The 13,013-nt window shown below is 48.0% G+C and overlaps 1 protein-coding gene across 11 annotated transcripts in view; it reads left to right on the top strand.

Moving 5' to 3' along the window:
• Positions 1-13,013, top strand: part of LOC110504360 (plasma membrane calcium-transporting ATPase 2) — a 209,781-nt gene that overhangs the window by 88,565 nt on the left and 108,203 nt on the right. For 6 of the 11 annotated variants that reach the window (XM_036950960.1, XM_036950961.1, XM_036950966.1 and 3 more), the window contains 3 exons: positions 4,584-4,709; positions 7,845-7,973; positions 11,121-11,213. In XM_036950960.1, coding sequence (XP_036806855.1) covers positions 4,584-4,709; positions 7,845-7,973; positions 11,121-11,213 — 348 coding nt within the window. The remainder of the gene's footprint in view (positions 1-4,583; positions 4,710-7,844; positions 7,974-11,120; positions 11,214-13,013) is intronic. The other 5 variants (XM_036950970.1, XM_036950963.1, XM_036950962.1 and 2 more) reach the window with 1 other exon arrangement.

Below are 13,013 nucleotides of genomic sequence, written 5' to 3'. Positions count from 1 at the left end.
CCATAATCCTTAATTTAAACAATCAGAATTAATGCCTGAAGTTTTGTATTTGTGTTTATTATGGATTCCCATTAGTTCCTGCCAAGGCAGCAGCTACTCTTCCTGGGGTTTATTATGGATCCCCATTAGTTCCTGCCAAGGCAGCAGCTACTCTTCCTGGGGTTTATTATGGATCCCCATTAGTTCCTGTCAAGGCAGCAGCTACTCTTCCTGGGGTTTATTATGGATCCCCATTAGTTCCTGTTGCCAAGGCAGCAGCTACTCTTCCTGGGGTTTATTATGGATCCCCATTAGTTCCTGCCAAGGCAGCAGCTACTCTTCCTGGGGTTTATTATGGATCCCCATTAGTTCCTGCCAAGGCAGCAGCTACTCTTCCTGGGGTTTATTATGGATCCCCATTAGTTCCTGCCAAGGCAGCAGCTACTCTTCCTGGGGTTTATTATGGATCCCCATTAGTTCCTGCCAAGGCAGCAGCTACTCTTCCTGGGGTTTATTATGGATCCCCATTAGTTCCTGCCAAGGCAGCAGCTACTCTTCCTGGGGTTTATTATGGATCCCCATTAGTTCCTGCCAAGGCAGCAGCTACTCTTCCTGGGGTTTATTATGGATCCCCATTAGTTCCTGTCAAGGCAGCAGCTACTCTTCCTGGGGTTTATTATGGATCCCCATTAGTACCTGTCAAGGCAGCAGCTACTCTTCCTGGGGTTTATTATGGATCCCCATTAGTTCCTGCCAAGGCAGCAGCTACTCTTCCTGGGGTTTATTATGGATCCCCATTAGTTCCTGCCAAGGCAGCAGCTACTCTTCCTGGGGTTTATTATGGATCCCCATTAGTTCCTGCCAAGGCAGCAGCTACTCTTCCTGGGGTTTATTATGGATCCCCATTAGTTCCTGTCAAGGCAGCAGCTACTCTTCCTGGGGTTTATTATGGATCCCCATTAGTACCCGTCAAGGCAGCAGCTACTCTTCCTGGGGTTTATTATGGATCCCCATTAGTTCCTGCCAAGGCAGCAGCTACTCTTCCTGGGGTTTATTATGGATCCCCATTAGTTCCTGCCAAGGCAGCAGCTACTCTTCCTGGGGTTTATTATGGATCCCCATTAGTTCCTGCCAAGGCAGCAGCTACTCTTCCTGGGGTTTATTATGGATCCCCATTAGTTCCTGCCAAGGCAGCAGCTACTCTTCCTGGGGTTTATTATGGATCCCCATTAGTTCCTGCCAAGGCATCATCTACTCTTCCTGGGGTTTATTATGGATCTCCATTAGTTCCTGCCAAGGCAGCAGCTACTCTTCCTGGGGTTTATTATGGATCTTTATTAGTTCCTGCCAAGGCAGCAGCTACTCTTCCTGGGGTTTATTATGGATCTCCATTAGTTCCTGCCAAAGCAGCAGCTACTCTTCCTGGGGTTTATTATGGATCCCCATTAGTTCCTGCCAAGGCATCATCTACTCTTCCTGGGGTTTATTATGGATCTCCATTAGTTCCTGCCAAGGCAGCAGCTACTCTTCCTGGGGTTTATTATGGATCCCCATTAGTTCCTGACAAGGCAGCAGCTACTCTTCCTGGGGTTTATTATGGATCCCCATTAGTTCCTGCCAAGGCAGCAGCTACTCTTCCTGGGGTTTATTATGGATCCCCATTAGTTCCCGTCAAGGCAGCAGCTACTCTTCCTGAGGTTTATTATGGATCCCCATTAGTTCCTGCCAAGGCAGCAGCTACTCTTCCTGGGGTTTATTATGGATCCCCATTAGTTCCTGCCAAGGCAGCAGCTACTCTTCCTGAGGTTTATTATGGATCCCCATTAGTTCCTGCCAAGGCAGCAGCTACTCTTCCTGGGGTTTATTATGGATCCCCATTAGTTCCTGCCAAGGCAGCAGCTACTCTTCCTGGGGTTTATTATGGATCCCCATTAGTTCCTGTCAAGGCAGCAGCTACTCTTCCTGGGGTTTATTATGGATCCCCATTAGTTCCTGCCAAGGCATCATCTACTCTTCCTGGGGTTTATTATGGATCTCCATTAGTTCCTGCCAAGGCAGCAGCTACTCTTCCTGGGGTTTATTATGGATCTTTATTAGTTCCTGCCAAGGCAGCAGCTACTCTTCCTGGGGTTTATTATGGATCTCCATTAGTTCCTGCCAAAGCAGCAGCTACTCTTCCTGGGGTTTATTATGGATCCCCATTAGTTCCTGCCAAGGCATCATCTACTCTTCCTGGGGTTTATTATGGATCTCCATTAGTTCCTGCCAAGGCAGCAGCTACTCTTCCTGGGGTTTATTATGGATCCCCATTAGTTCCTGACAAGGCAGCAGCTACTCTTCCTGGGGTTTATTATGGATCCCCATTAGTTCCTGCCAAGGCAGCAGCTACTCTTCCTGGGGTTTATTATGGATCCCCATTAGTTCCCGTCAAGGCAGCAGCTACTCTTCCTGAGGTTTATTATGGATCCCCATTAGTTCCTGCCAAGGCAGCAGCTACTCTTCCTGGGGTTTATTATGGATCCCCATTAGTTCCTGCCAAGGCAGCAGCTACTCTTCCTGAGGTTTATTATGGATCCCCATTAGTTCCTGCCAAGGCAGCAGCTACTCTTCCTGGGGTTTATTATGGATCCCCATTAGTTCCTGTCAAGGCAGCAGCTACTCTTCCTGTGGTTTATTATGGATCCCCATTAGTTCCTGCCAAGGCAGCAGCTACTCTTCCTGGGGTTTATTATGGATCCCCATTAGTTCCTGCCAAGGCAGCAGCTACTCTTCCTGGGGTTTATTATGGATCCCCATTAGTTACTGCCGAGGCAGCAGCTACTCTTCCTGGGGTTTATTATGGATCCCCATTAGTTCCTGCCAAAGCAGCAGCTACTCTTCCTGGGGTTTATTATGGATCCCCATTAGTTCCTGCCAAGGCAGCAGCTACTCTTCCTGGGGTTTATTATGGATCCCCATTAGTTCCTGCCAAGGCAGCAGTTACTCTTCCTGGGGTTTATTATGGATCCCCATTAGTTCCTGCCAAGGCAGCAGCTACTCTTCCTGGGGTTTATTATGGATCCCCATTAGTTCCTGTCAAGGCAGCAGCTACTCTTCCTGGGGTTTATTATGGATCCCCATTAGTTCCTGCCAAGGCAGCAGCTACTCTTCCTGGGGTTTATTATGGATCCCCATTAGTTCCTGTCAAGGCAGCAGCTACTCTTCCTGGCGTTTATTATGGATCCCCATTAGTTCCTGCCAGGGCAGCAGCTACTCTTCCTGGGGTTTAATATGGATTCCCATTAGTTCCTGCCAAGGCAGCAGCTACTCTTCCTGGGGTTTATTATGGATCCCCATTAGTTCCTGCCAAGGCAGCAGCTACTCTTCCTGGGGTTTATTATGGATCCCCATTAGTTCCTGCCAAGGCATCAGCTACTCTTCCTGGGGTTTATTATGGATCCCCATTAGTTCCTGTCAAGGCAGCAGCTACTCTTCCTGGGGTTTATTATGGATCCCCATTAGTTCCTGCCAAGGCAGCAGCTACTCTTCCTGGGGTTTATTATGGATCTCCATTAGTTCCTGCCAAGGCATCAGCTACTCTTCCTGGGGTTTATTATGGATCCCCATTAGTTCCTGCCAAGGCAGCAGCTACTCTTCCTGGGGTTTATTATGGATCCCCATTAGTTCCTGCCAAGGCAGCAGCTACTCTTCCTGGGGTTTATTATGGATCCCCATTCGCTCCTGCCAAGGCAGCAGCTACTCTTCCTGGGGTTTATTATGGATCTCCATTAGTTCCTGCCAAGGCATCATCTACTCTTCCTGGGGTTTATTATGGATCCCCATTAGTTCCTGCACCACCCGTGCTGCCCTGTTCTGAGCCAGTTACTGAACCATATCCCAAACATGAATTCTTAGTCAATCGGAATGAATGCCTGAAGATAATTAACCCTATCCCAAACCTTAATCTTTAATTTAACCAATTGAAATAAATGCCTGAATTATTAACCAATCGGAATTAATGCCTGAAATGACCTCTCTAGAGTTGTTTTCGTATCCCAAACCTTAACCCATTCAGGAATGAATCCCGTAACCATAGAGATGTTTCTCTCAGCCTATAACTCATGAGGAAGTGCCTGAGTACAAGACGTAGCCACTAGGGGCAACCGTGAGTGCTATTAACATCCAGCAGGGTTGGGTTTTGCTAGGGTGTTGTGGACGGGGTGGCAGATGGGCGTAATCCACAAACTCCGGCTCACGTGTTCAATCCCAGTGATAGGCACACCATTTTGCCAAGTGCAAAATGTTACGTTTCGTTCTGAAATACCTCAAAATGTTGAGGTTGGAGCAACTTCAAAATGTAACGTTTCGTTCTGAAATACCTCAAAATGTTGAGGTTTGGAGCAACTTCAAAATGTAACGTTTCGTTCTGAAATACCTCAAAATGTTGAGGTTTGGAGCAACTTCAAAATGTAACGTTTGGAGAAAAGTGGGAAAAATGTCTGACCCTGTAAAACAAGACATTTCACTGCTCCTATCTGGTGTGTGTGACAAAAAAAAAACATCTTAATAAACAGCTTCTTTTTTTTTGGTTATTAACAGGTTGTTAAACAGTTGTGGTGTTTCAGGTGACCTGCTTCCTGCCGATGGAGTGTTGATACAGGGGAACGATCTGAAGATAGACGAGAGTTCACTAACAGGAGAGTCTGATCACGTCAAGAAAGACGCCGATAAGGACCCCATGCTGCTGTCTGGTCAGTGACACACACACACAGACGCGCACACACACAGACGCACACACACAGACGCCCACACACACACAGACGCACACACACACACACAGACGCACACACACAGACGCGCACACACAGACGCACACACACAGACGCACACACACACAGACACACACACACAGACGCACACACACACACACAGACGCACACACACAGACGCACACACACACACACAGACGCACACACACAGACGCACACACACACACACAGACGCACACACACAGACGCACACACACACACACAGACGTGCACTCATACACAAGCAAGCACTGCACTCAGGCAAGTAATAGTACCATACATGCTGTGCTGTTCTGGGTTGTCCATAAACTGATGAATAGTGCCAAGACATTGGTAAAAATAGACACCAGGCCTGTATAGGATATCATGCTACCATTACCAGGCTACCAGACAGTATGTAGACACCAGGCCTGTATAGTATACCATGCTACCAGACAGTATAGTAAATAGATACCAGCCCTGTATAGTATACCATGCTATCAGACCGTATAGGAAATAGACACCAGGCCTGTATAGTTTACCATGCTATCAGACCGTATAGGAAATAGATACCAGCCCTGTATAGTATACCACGCTATCAGACTGTATAGGAAATAGATACCAGCCCTGTATAGTATACCATGCTATCAGACCGTATAGGAAATAGATACCAGCCCTGTATAGTATACCATGCTATCAGACTGTATAGGAAATAGATACCAGCCCTGTATAGTATACCATGCTATCAGACCGTATAGGAAATAGATACCAGCCCTGTATAGTATACCATGCTATCAGACCGTATAGGAAATAGATACCAGCCCTGTATAGTATACCATGCTATGAGACCGTATAGGAAATAGATACCAGGCCTGTATAGTATACCATGCTATGAGACCGTATAGGAAATAGATACCAGGCCTGTATAGTATACCATGCTATCAGACCTTATAGGAAATAGATACCAGGCCTGTATAGTATACCATACCATGCTATCAGACCGTGTAGGAAATAGATACCAGGCCTGTATAGTATAACATGGTACCAGACAGTATAGTAAATAGATACCAGGCCTGTATAGTATACCATGCTACCAGACAGTATGTAGATACCAGGCCTGTATAGTATACTATGCTACCAGACAGTATGTAGATACCAGGCCTGTATAGTATACCATGCTACCAGACAGTATGTAGATACCAGGCCTGTATAGTATACCATGCTATCAGACAGTATGTAGATACCAGGCCTGTATAGTATACCATGCTACCAGACAGTATGTAGATACCAGGCCTGTATAGTATACCATGCTATCAGACCGTATAGGAAATAGACACCAGGCCTGTATAGTATACCATGCTATCAGACAGTACTGTAAATAGACACCAGGCCTGTATAGTATACCATGCTATCAGACCGTATAGGAAATAGACACCAGGCCTGTATAGTATACCATGCTATCAGACAGTACTGTAAATAGACACCAGGCCTGTATAGTATACCATGCTATCAGACCGTATAGGAAATAGATACCAGGCCTGTATAGTATACCATACTATCAGACCGTATAGGAAATAGATACCAGGCCTGTATAGTATACCATACTAACAGACAGTACTGTAAATAGACACCAGGCCTGTATAGTATACCATGCTACCAGACAGTACTGTAAATAGACACCAGGCCTGTATAGTATACCATGCTACCAGACAGTACTGTAAATAGACACCAGGCCTGTATAGTATACCATACTACCAGACAGTACTGTAAATAGACACCAGGCCTGTATAGTATACCATACTACCAGACAGTACTGTAAATAGACACCAGGCCTGAATAGTATACCATACTATCAGACAGTATGTGGAGAGCCATTGTATTATGTATCTAAATCTATTATTCTAGTCACAAAAGGATGATATATCCTCGATGGTTGAACAGGGATGTTAATTCTAATTTGAATTCCAATAGAGAAAAACATTGTAAGCATGCAGTGTCTTGATATGCATTGTTCTCTGTAATGACTTTCACAGTGAGAAGAAGTAGGTGGAGGAATGATTATGTATATCCTGGAAGTGGATAATCTCTCTCTCTCTCTCTCTCTCTCTCTCTCTCTCTCTCTCTCTCTCTCTCTCTCTCTCTCTCTCTCTCTCTCTCGCTGTCTCTCTCTCTCTCTCTCTCTCTCTGTCTCTCTCTCTCTCTGTCTCTCTCTCTCTCTCTCTCTCTCTCTCGCTGTCTCTCTCTCTCTCTCTCTCTCTCTGTCTCTCTCTCTCTCTGTCTCTCTCTCTCTCTCTCTCTCTCTCTCTCTCTCTCTCTCTCTGTCTCTCTCTCTCTCTCTCTCTATCTCTCTGTCTCTCTCTCTCTCACTCTCTTCTCTCTCTCTCTCTCTCTCTCTCTCTCTCTCTCTCCCTCTCTCTCTCTCTCTCCCTATCTCTCTCTCTCTCTCTCTCTCTCTCTCTCTCTCTCTCTCTCTCTCTCTCTCTCTCTCTCTCTCTCTCTCTCTCAATTCAATTCAATTCAATTCAAGGGGCTTTATTGGCATGGGAAACAGGTGTTAACATTGCCAAAGCAAGTGAGGTAGATAATATACAAAAGTGAAATAAACAATAAAAATTAACAGTAAACATTACACATGCAGAAGTTTCAAAACAATAAAGACATTACAAATGTCACATTATATATGACATTAAATAAGCTGCTGGTTATCCTGTGTAAATGTCTATGAGTGCGTGTTGGTATACAGTTTTCTTTTCTCTTTGACAGCCAATCATACATTGATGTCGAATATAATGCATACTTCCCTCTGTTTCATAATCTCCCTGTGTGTGTGTGTGTGTGTGTGTGTGTGTGTGTGTGTGTGTGTGTGTGTGTGTGTGTGTGTGTGTATGTGTGTGTATGTGTGCGTGTGCGTTTGTGTGTGTGTGTGTGTCTATGTCTGTGTCTGTGTGTGTGTGCGTGCGAGTCTGTGTGTGTGTGTGTGTGTGTGTGTGTGTGTGTATGTGTGTGTGTGTGTGTCTATGTGTGTGTCTGTGTGTGTGTGTGTGCGTGCGAGTCTGTGTGTGTGTGTGTGTGTATGTTTGTGTGTGTGTGTCTCTACAGGTACCCATGTGATGGAGGGTTCCGGCAGGATGCTGGTAACAGCTGTAGGAGTCAACTCTCAGACCGGCATCATCTTTACTTTGCTGGGGGCCGGAGAGCCAGTGGAGGAGGAGAAGAAGAAGGAGAAAGGTACGTCCCTCCCTCCCTCCTCCCTTCCTTTCCTTGGTTCTATTTATTATTAATATCATTATTATTATTATTATTATTATTATCATCATCAGATAAAGATCATTTCTTAAACTGCTCCAACTATTGACTGATGAAAGGCACTTCCTGGTAGAAGTAAAGTGTCCATCTTGGATAGGTTTGAATCTCTTTGGGAGGGTGATGCTACTCTAAAACAACTCTGTCCAAACACAATGACCTATGTATTACGATGTGCCTACTGGCTGCTGTAGGTGTGGCCTGATGTGGGGAGTGGCCTGATGTGGGGAGTGGCCTGATGTGGGGAGTGGCCTGATGTGGGGAGTGGCCAGCTGTAGGTGTGGCCTGATGTGGGGAGTGGCCAGCTATAGGTGTGGCCTGATGTGGGGAGTGGCCTGATGTGGGGAGTGGCCTGATGTAGGTGTGGCCTGATGTGGGGAGTGGCCAGCTGTAGGTGTGGCCTGATGTGGGGAGTGGCCTGATGTGGGGAGTGGCCAGCTGTAGGTGTGGCCTGATGTGGGGAGTGGCCAGCTGTAGGTGTGGCCTGATGTGGGGAGTGGCCAGCTGTAGGTGTGGCCTGATGTGGGGAGTGGCCAGCTGTAGGTGTGGCCTGATGTGGGGAGTGGCCTGCTGTAGGTGTGGCCTGATGTGGGGAGTGGCCAGCTGTAGGTGTGGCCTGCTGTGGGGAGTGGCCAGCTGTAGGTGTGGCCTGCTGTGGGTAGTGGCCAGCTGAACTCTCGTCTCCTTACTCTCTTGTTATCTATGGTTCTATAAACCAACACACAGGTGAGGCAGGGGAGGACGGCCAACAAAACACAGGTAGAGTATCTCTCTTCCCTCAGTCCTCCTGTACCCAACTACCCACCAGGACCAACACTGAACCCCCCCTGACTATCCTACTGAACCCCCCCCCTAACTACCCTACTGAATCCCCCCCCTAACTACCCTACTGAACCCCCCCCTGACCTGACTACCCTACTGAACTCACCCCCCCTTACTACCCTACTGAACTACCCCAACACCTTCCCTGTCCCTAATCAACACTGAACCCACCTAACTACCCTACTGACCCCCCCCCCCTAACTACCCTACTGACCCCCCCCCTAACTACCCTACTGCCCCCCCCTAACTACCCTACTGCCCCCCCCCCCTAACTACCCTACTGCCCCCCCCTAACTACCCTACTGCCCCCCCCCTAACTACCCTACTGCCCCCCCCCTAACTACCCTACTGCCCCCCCCCTAACTACCCTACTGCCCCCCCCTAACTACCCTACTGCCCCCCCCCCCTAACTACCCTACTGCCCCCCCCCTAACTACCCTACTGCCCCCCCCCTAACTACCCTACTGCCCCCCCCCCAACTACCCTACTGCCCCCCCCTAACTACCCTACTGCCCCCCCCTAACTACCCTACTGCCCCCCCCCCCTAACTACCCTACTGCCCCCCCCCCCCTAACTACCCTACTGCCCCCCCCCCCCCTCTAACTACCCTACTGAACTACCTTCCCTGTCATCCCTCTCATCCATATTTCCACCACCGTCCCCAATACAGTTTCAAATGTCCCACATCAAAGCCTGTGATTGGTTAAATCAACATGATCAAATCCTGTGATTGGTTAAATCAACATGATCACAACCTGTGATTGGTTAAATTCACTAAAGAGATCTGCCTAGTTAAATAGTAATAGTAACTTCACAAGGAATGATTTAACATTCACCAATTCACCCCAGACAGACTTTAAAGAGATTCAACTTCAACAGATTGATGTTCTGATCATCTGTCCCCGCTCCTGAAACACGGGTCCCAAATGGCTCCCTATTCCCTATGGGCCCATAAGGCTCTGGTCAAAAGTAGTGCACTACATAGGGAATAGGGTGCCATAGGGCTCTGGTCAAAAGTAGTGCACTACATAGGGAATAGGGTGCCATAGGGCTCTGGTCAAAAGTAGTGCACTACATAGGGAATAGGGTGCCTTTTTGGGACGTAATATAATCTTCTACCCTCCTGTGAAGGAAACGTAGCATGTGAAGTGTACAATATGCACAAGGGTGGAATTGGAATTTTTTTAAAACTATTTGCAACTCCCAGTGTAAAATCCTAAGAGTTTAAACGTCATTCAAAATGTAATTTCTACATGTCAAATATAATGACATTTTGTGAACTCTGTTCTTCAAGCCTTGTCTCCAATCCCACCCCTGACTATGTAAGAGATGGTGTTTTCTTCCTCTGCCAGTTGGTGTCTTGTAGCCGTTGTCGTAGTGATGGGATGACATTTGAAGCAGTTTAGACCACACTACGTTTCTGTTCCAACCACCTTGCTGCCTTTTTCAATTTATTTTTGCTGCTCAATGACGTGACACATGACATGAATAACATGGTTGAGATTGATTGTTCCAAATTGATTGATTAGCCCCTGGAATACACATGGATTCCATATTGATTAGGTATTGTTACAACCACACTAGATACAGTGGGGCAAACAAAAAGTATTTAGTCAGCCACCAATTGTGCAAGTCCTCCCACTTCAAAAGATGAGAGAGGCCTGTAATTTTCATCACAGGTACACCAACTATGACAGACAAAATGAGAAAAAAAAAATCCAGAAAATCACATTGAAAAAAAAATCACAATACTTATTTACCACCATAATTTGCAAATAAATTCATTAAAAATCCTACAATGTGATTTTCTGGGATTTTTTTTTCTCATTTTGTCTGTCATAGTTGAAGTGTACCTGTGATGAGGCCTCTCTCACCTGGCAGATTAGGGGTTTTAGCCTGTGTGGTTCTTTTTCTCTTCACTGGTTTATTTTCATTCAAGAAGTTGGTCTCTCCTTCCTCTCTTTGCCCTTTAGTATTGTGTTGAACCTATTCCATGTGCATTTATGTATGTAATGCCTGTACCATTCCTCCAGTCGTCTCAGTTTTAAACATCAGTGTGTGAACTAGGGACACATCTGGTCACTTAATCCATTATTCCCTGTTTGTCTGAATGTTGGGGATTTGTTTTGGCAATCCTAGTGTGAATGAACTGCAGCAACAACACTAATCGTACTGTTATTCAGGCTTTTAACCATGTTCTTTGTGTTCACTGTTGCCTTTTTTTTACCCATAATTGACTTGCTACTATAGACTGCCCCCATCCCTCTGCCCACCCCGTCGCAACTATAGCCACCGATGGTACTGCAGGCGGTATTGCACCTGGCAATGCCAGCCTAGTCAATGGTAGGTTGACCAAAACCAGAAGCTCCTTCCTGTCCTGCTATACCTCCTGGGTACTACTGCCTCCTCCATTTTCCACCTCTTTCTGCCCTCAACATCCTCCTCCTCTATCTCCGCCTCCCCTCCCTCCTCCGACTGTCTTTACCTCCTCCTCTACCTCCTCCTCTCCTCCAACTGTCTTTACCTCCTCCTCTACCTTTTCCTCTCCTCCAACTGTCTTTACCTCCTCCTCTACCTCCTCTACCTCCGCCTCTCCTCCCTCCTCCGACTGTCTTTACCTCCTCCTCTACCTCCTCCTCTCCTCCAACTGTCTTTACCTCCTCCTCTACCTTTTCCTCTCCTCCAACTGTCTTTACCTCCTCCTCTACCTTCTCCTCTCCTCCGACTGTCTTTACCTCCTTCTCTACCTTCTCCTCTCCTCCCTCCTCCTCCGACTGTCTTTACCTACTCCTCTCCTCCTCCTCCTCCGCCTCTCCTCCCTCCTCCGACTGTCTTTACCTCCTCCTCTACCTCCTCCTCTACCTCCTCCTCTCCTCCAACTGTCTTTACCTCCTCCTCTACCTTTTCCTCTCCTCCAACTGTCTCTACCTCCTCCTCTACCTCCTCCTCTGACTGTCTTTACCTCCTCTACCTCCTCCTCTCCTCCCTCCTCCAACTGTCTTTACCTCCTCCTCTACCTCCTCCTCTGACTGTCTTTACCTCCTCTCCTCCCTCCTCCAACTGTCTTTACCTCCTCCTCTACCTCCTCCTCTGACTGTCTTTACCTCCTCTACCCCCTCCTCTCCTCCAATCCTCCAACTGTCTTTACCTCCTCTCCTCTACCTCCTCCTGTCCTCCCTCATCCGACTGTCTTTACCTCCTCTTCTCCTCCTCTCCTCCTCCGACTGTCTCTACCACCTCCTCTCCTCCCTCCCTTGACTGTCTCTACCTCCTCCTCTCCTCCCTCCTCTCCTCTCCTCCTCCTCCTCCTCCTCCTCCTCCTCCTCCTCCTCCTGTCTTTATCTTCTCCTCTACCTCCTCCTCTCCTCCCTCCTCTCCTCTCCTCCTCCTCCTCCTCCTCCTCCTCCTCCTCCTCCTCCTGTCTTTATCTTCTCCTCTACCACCTCCTCTCCTCCCTCCCTTGACTGTCTCTACCTCCTCCTCTCCTCCCTCCTCTCCTCCCTCCTCCTCCGACTGTCTCTACCTCCTCCTCTCCTCCCTCCTCTCCTCTCCTCCTCCTCCTCCTCCTCCTCCTCCGACTGTCTTTATCTCCTCCTACCTCCTCCTCTCCTCCCTCCTCCGACTGCCTTTACCTCCTCTACCTCCTCCTCTCCTCCCTCCTCCTCCGACTGTCTCTACCTCCTCCTCTCCTCCCTCCTCTCCTCTCCTCCTCCTCCGACTGTCTTTATCTCCTCCTCTACCTCCTCCTCTCCTCCCTCCTCCTCCTCCGACTGTCTTTACCTACTCCTCTCCTCCTCCGACTGTCTCTACCTCCTCCTCTCCTCCCTCCTCCTCCGACTGTCTCTACCTCCTCCTCTCCTCCCTCCTCTCCTCTCCTCCTCCTCCTCCTCCTCCTCCGACTGTCTTTATCTCCTCCTCTACCTCCTCCTCTCCTCCCTCCTCCGACTGTCTTTACCTCCTCTACCTCCTCCTCTCCTCCCTCCTCCTCCTCCGACTGTCTTTACCTACTCCTCTCCTCCTCCGACTGTCTCTACCTCCTCCTCTCCTCCCTCCTCTCCTCCCTCCTCCCTCCTCCTCCGACTGTCTCTACTTCCTCCTCTCCTCCCTCCTCTCCTCTCCTCCTCCTCCTCCGACTCTTTACAT

Source organism: Oncorhynchus mykiss, chromosome 17 (genome assembly GCF_013265735.2).
Source record: "Oncorhynchus mykiss isolate Arlee chromosome 17, USDA_OmykA_1.1, whole genome shotgun sequence".
Taxonomy (NCBI): domain Eukaryota; kingdom Metazoa; phylum Chordata; class Actinopteri; order Salmoniformes; family Salmonidae; genus Oncorhynchus; species Oncorhynchus mykiss.
Note: the sequence above shows the minus strand (reverse complement) of the source record. Positions and strands in the feature narration are given on the sequence as shown.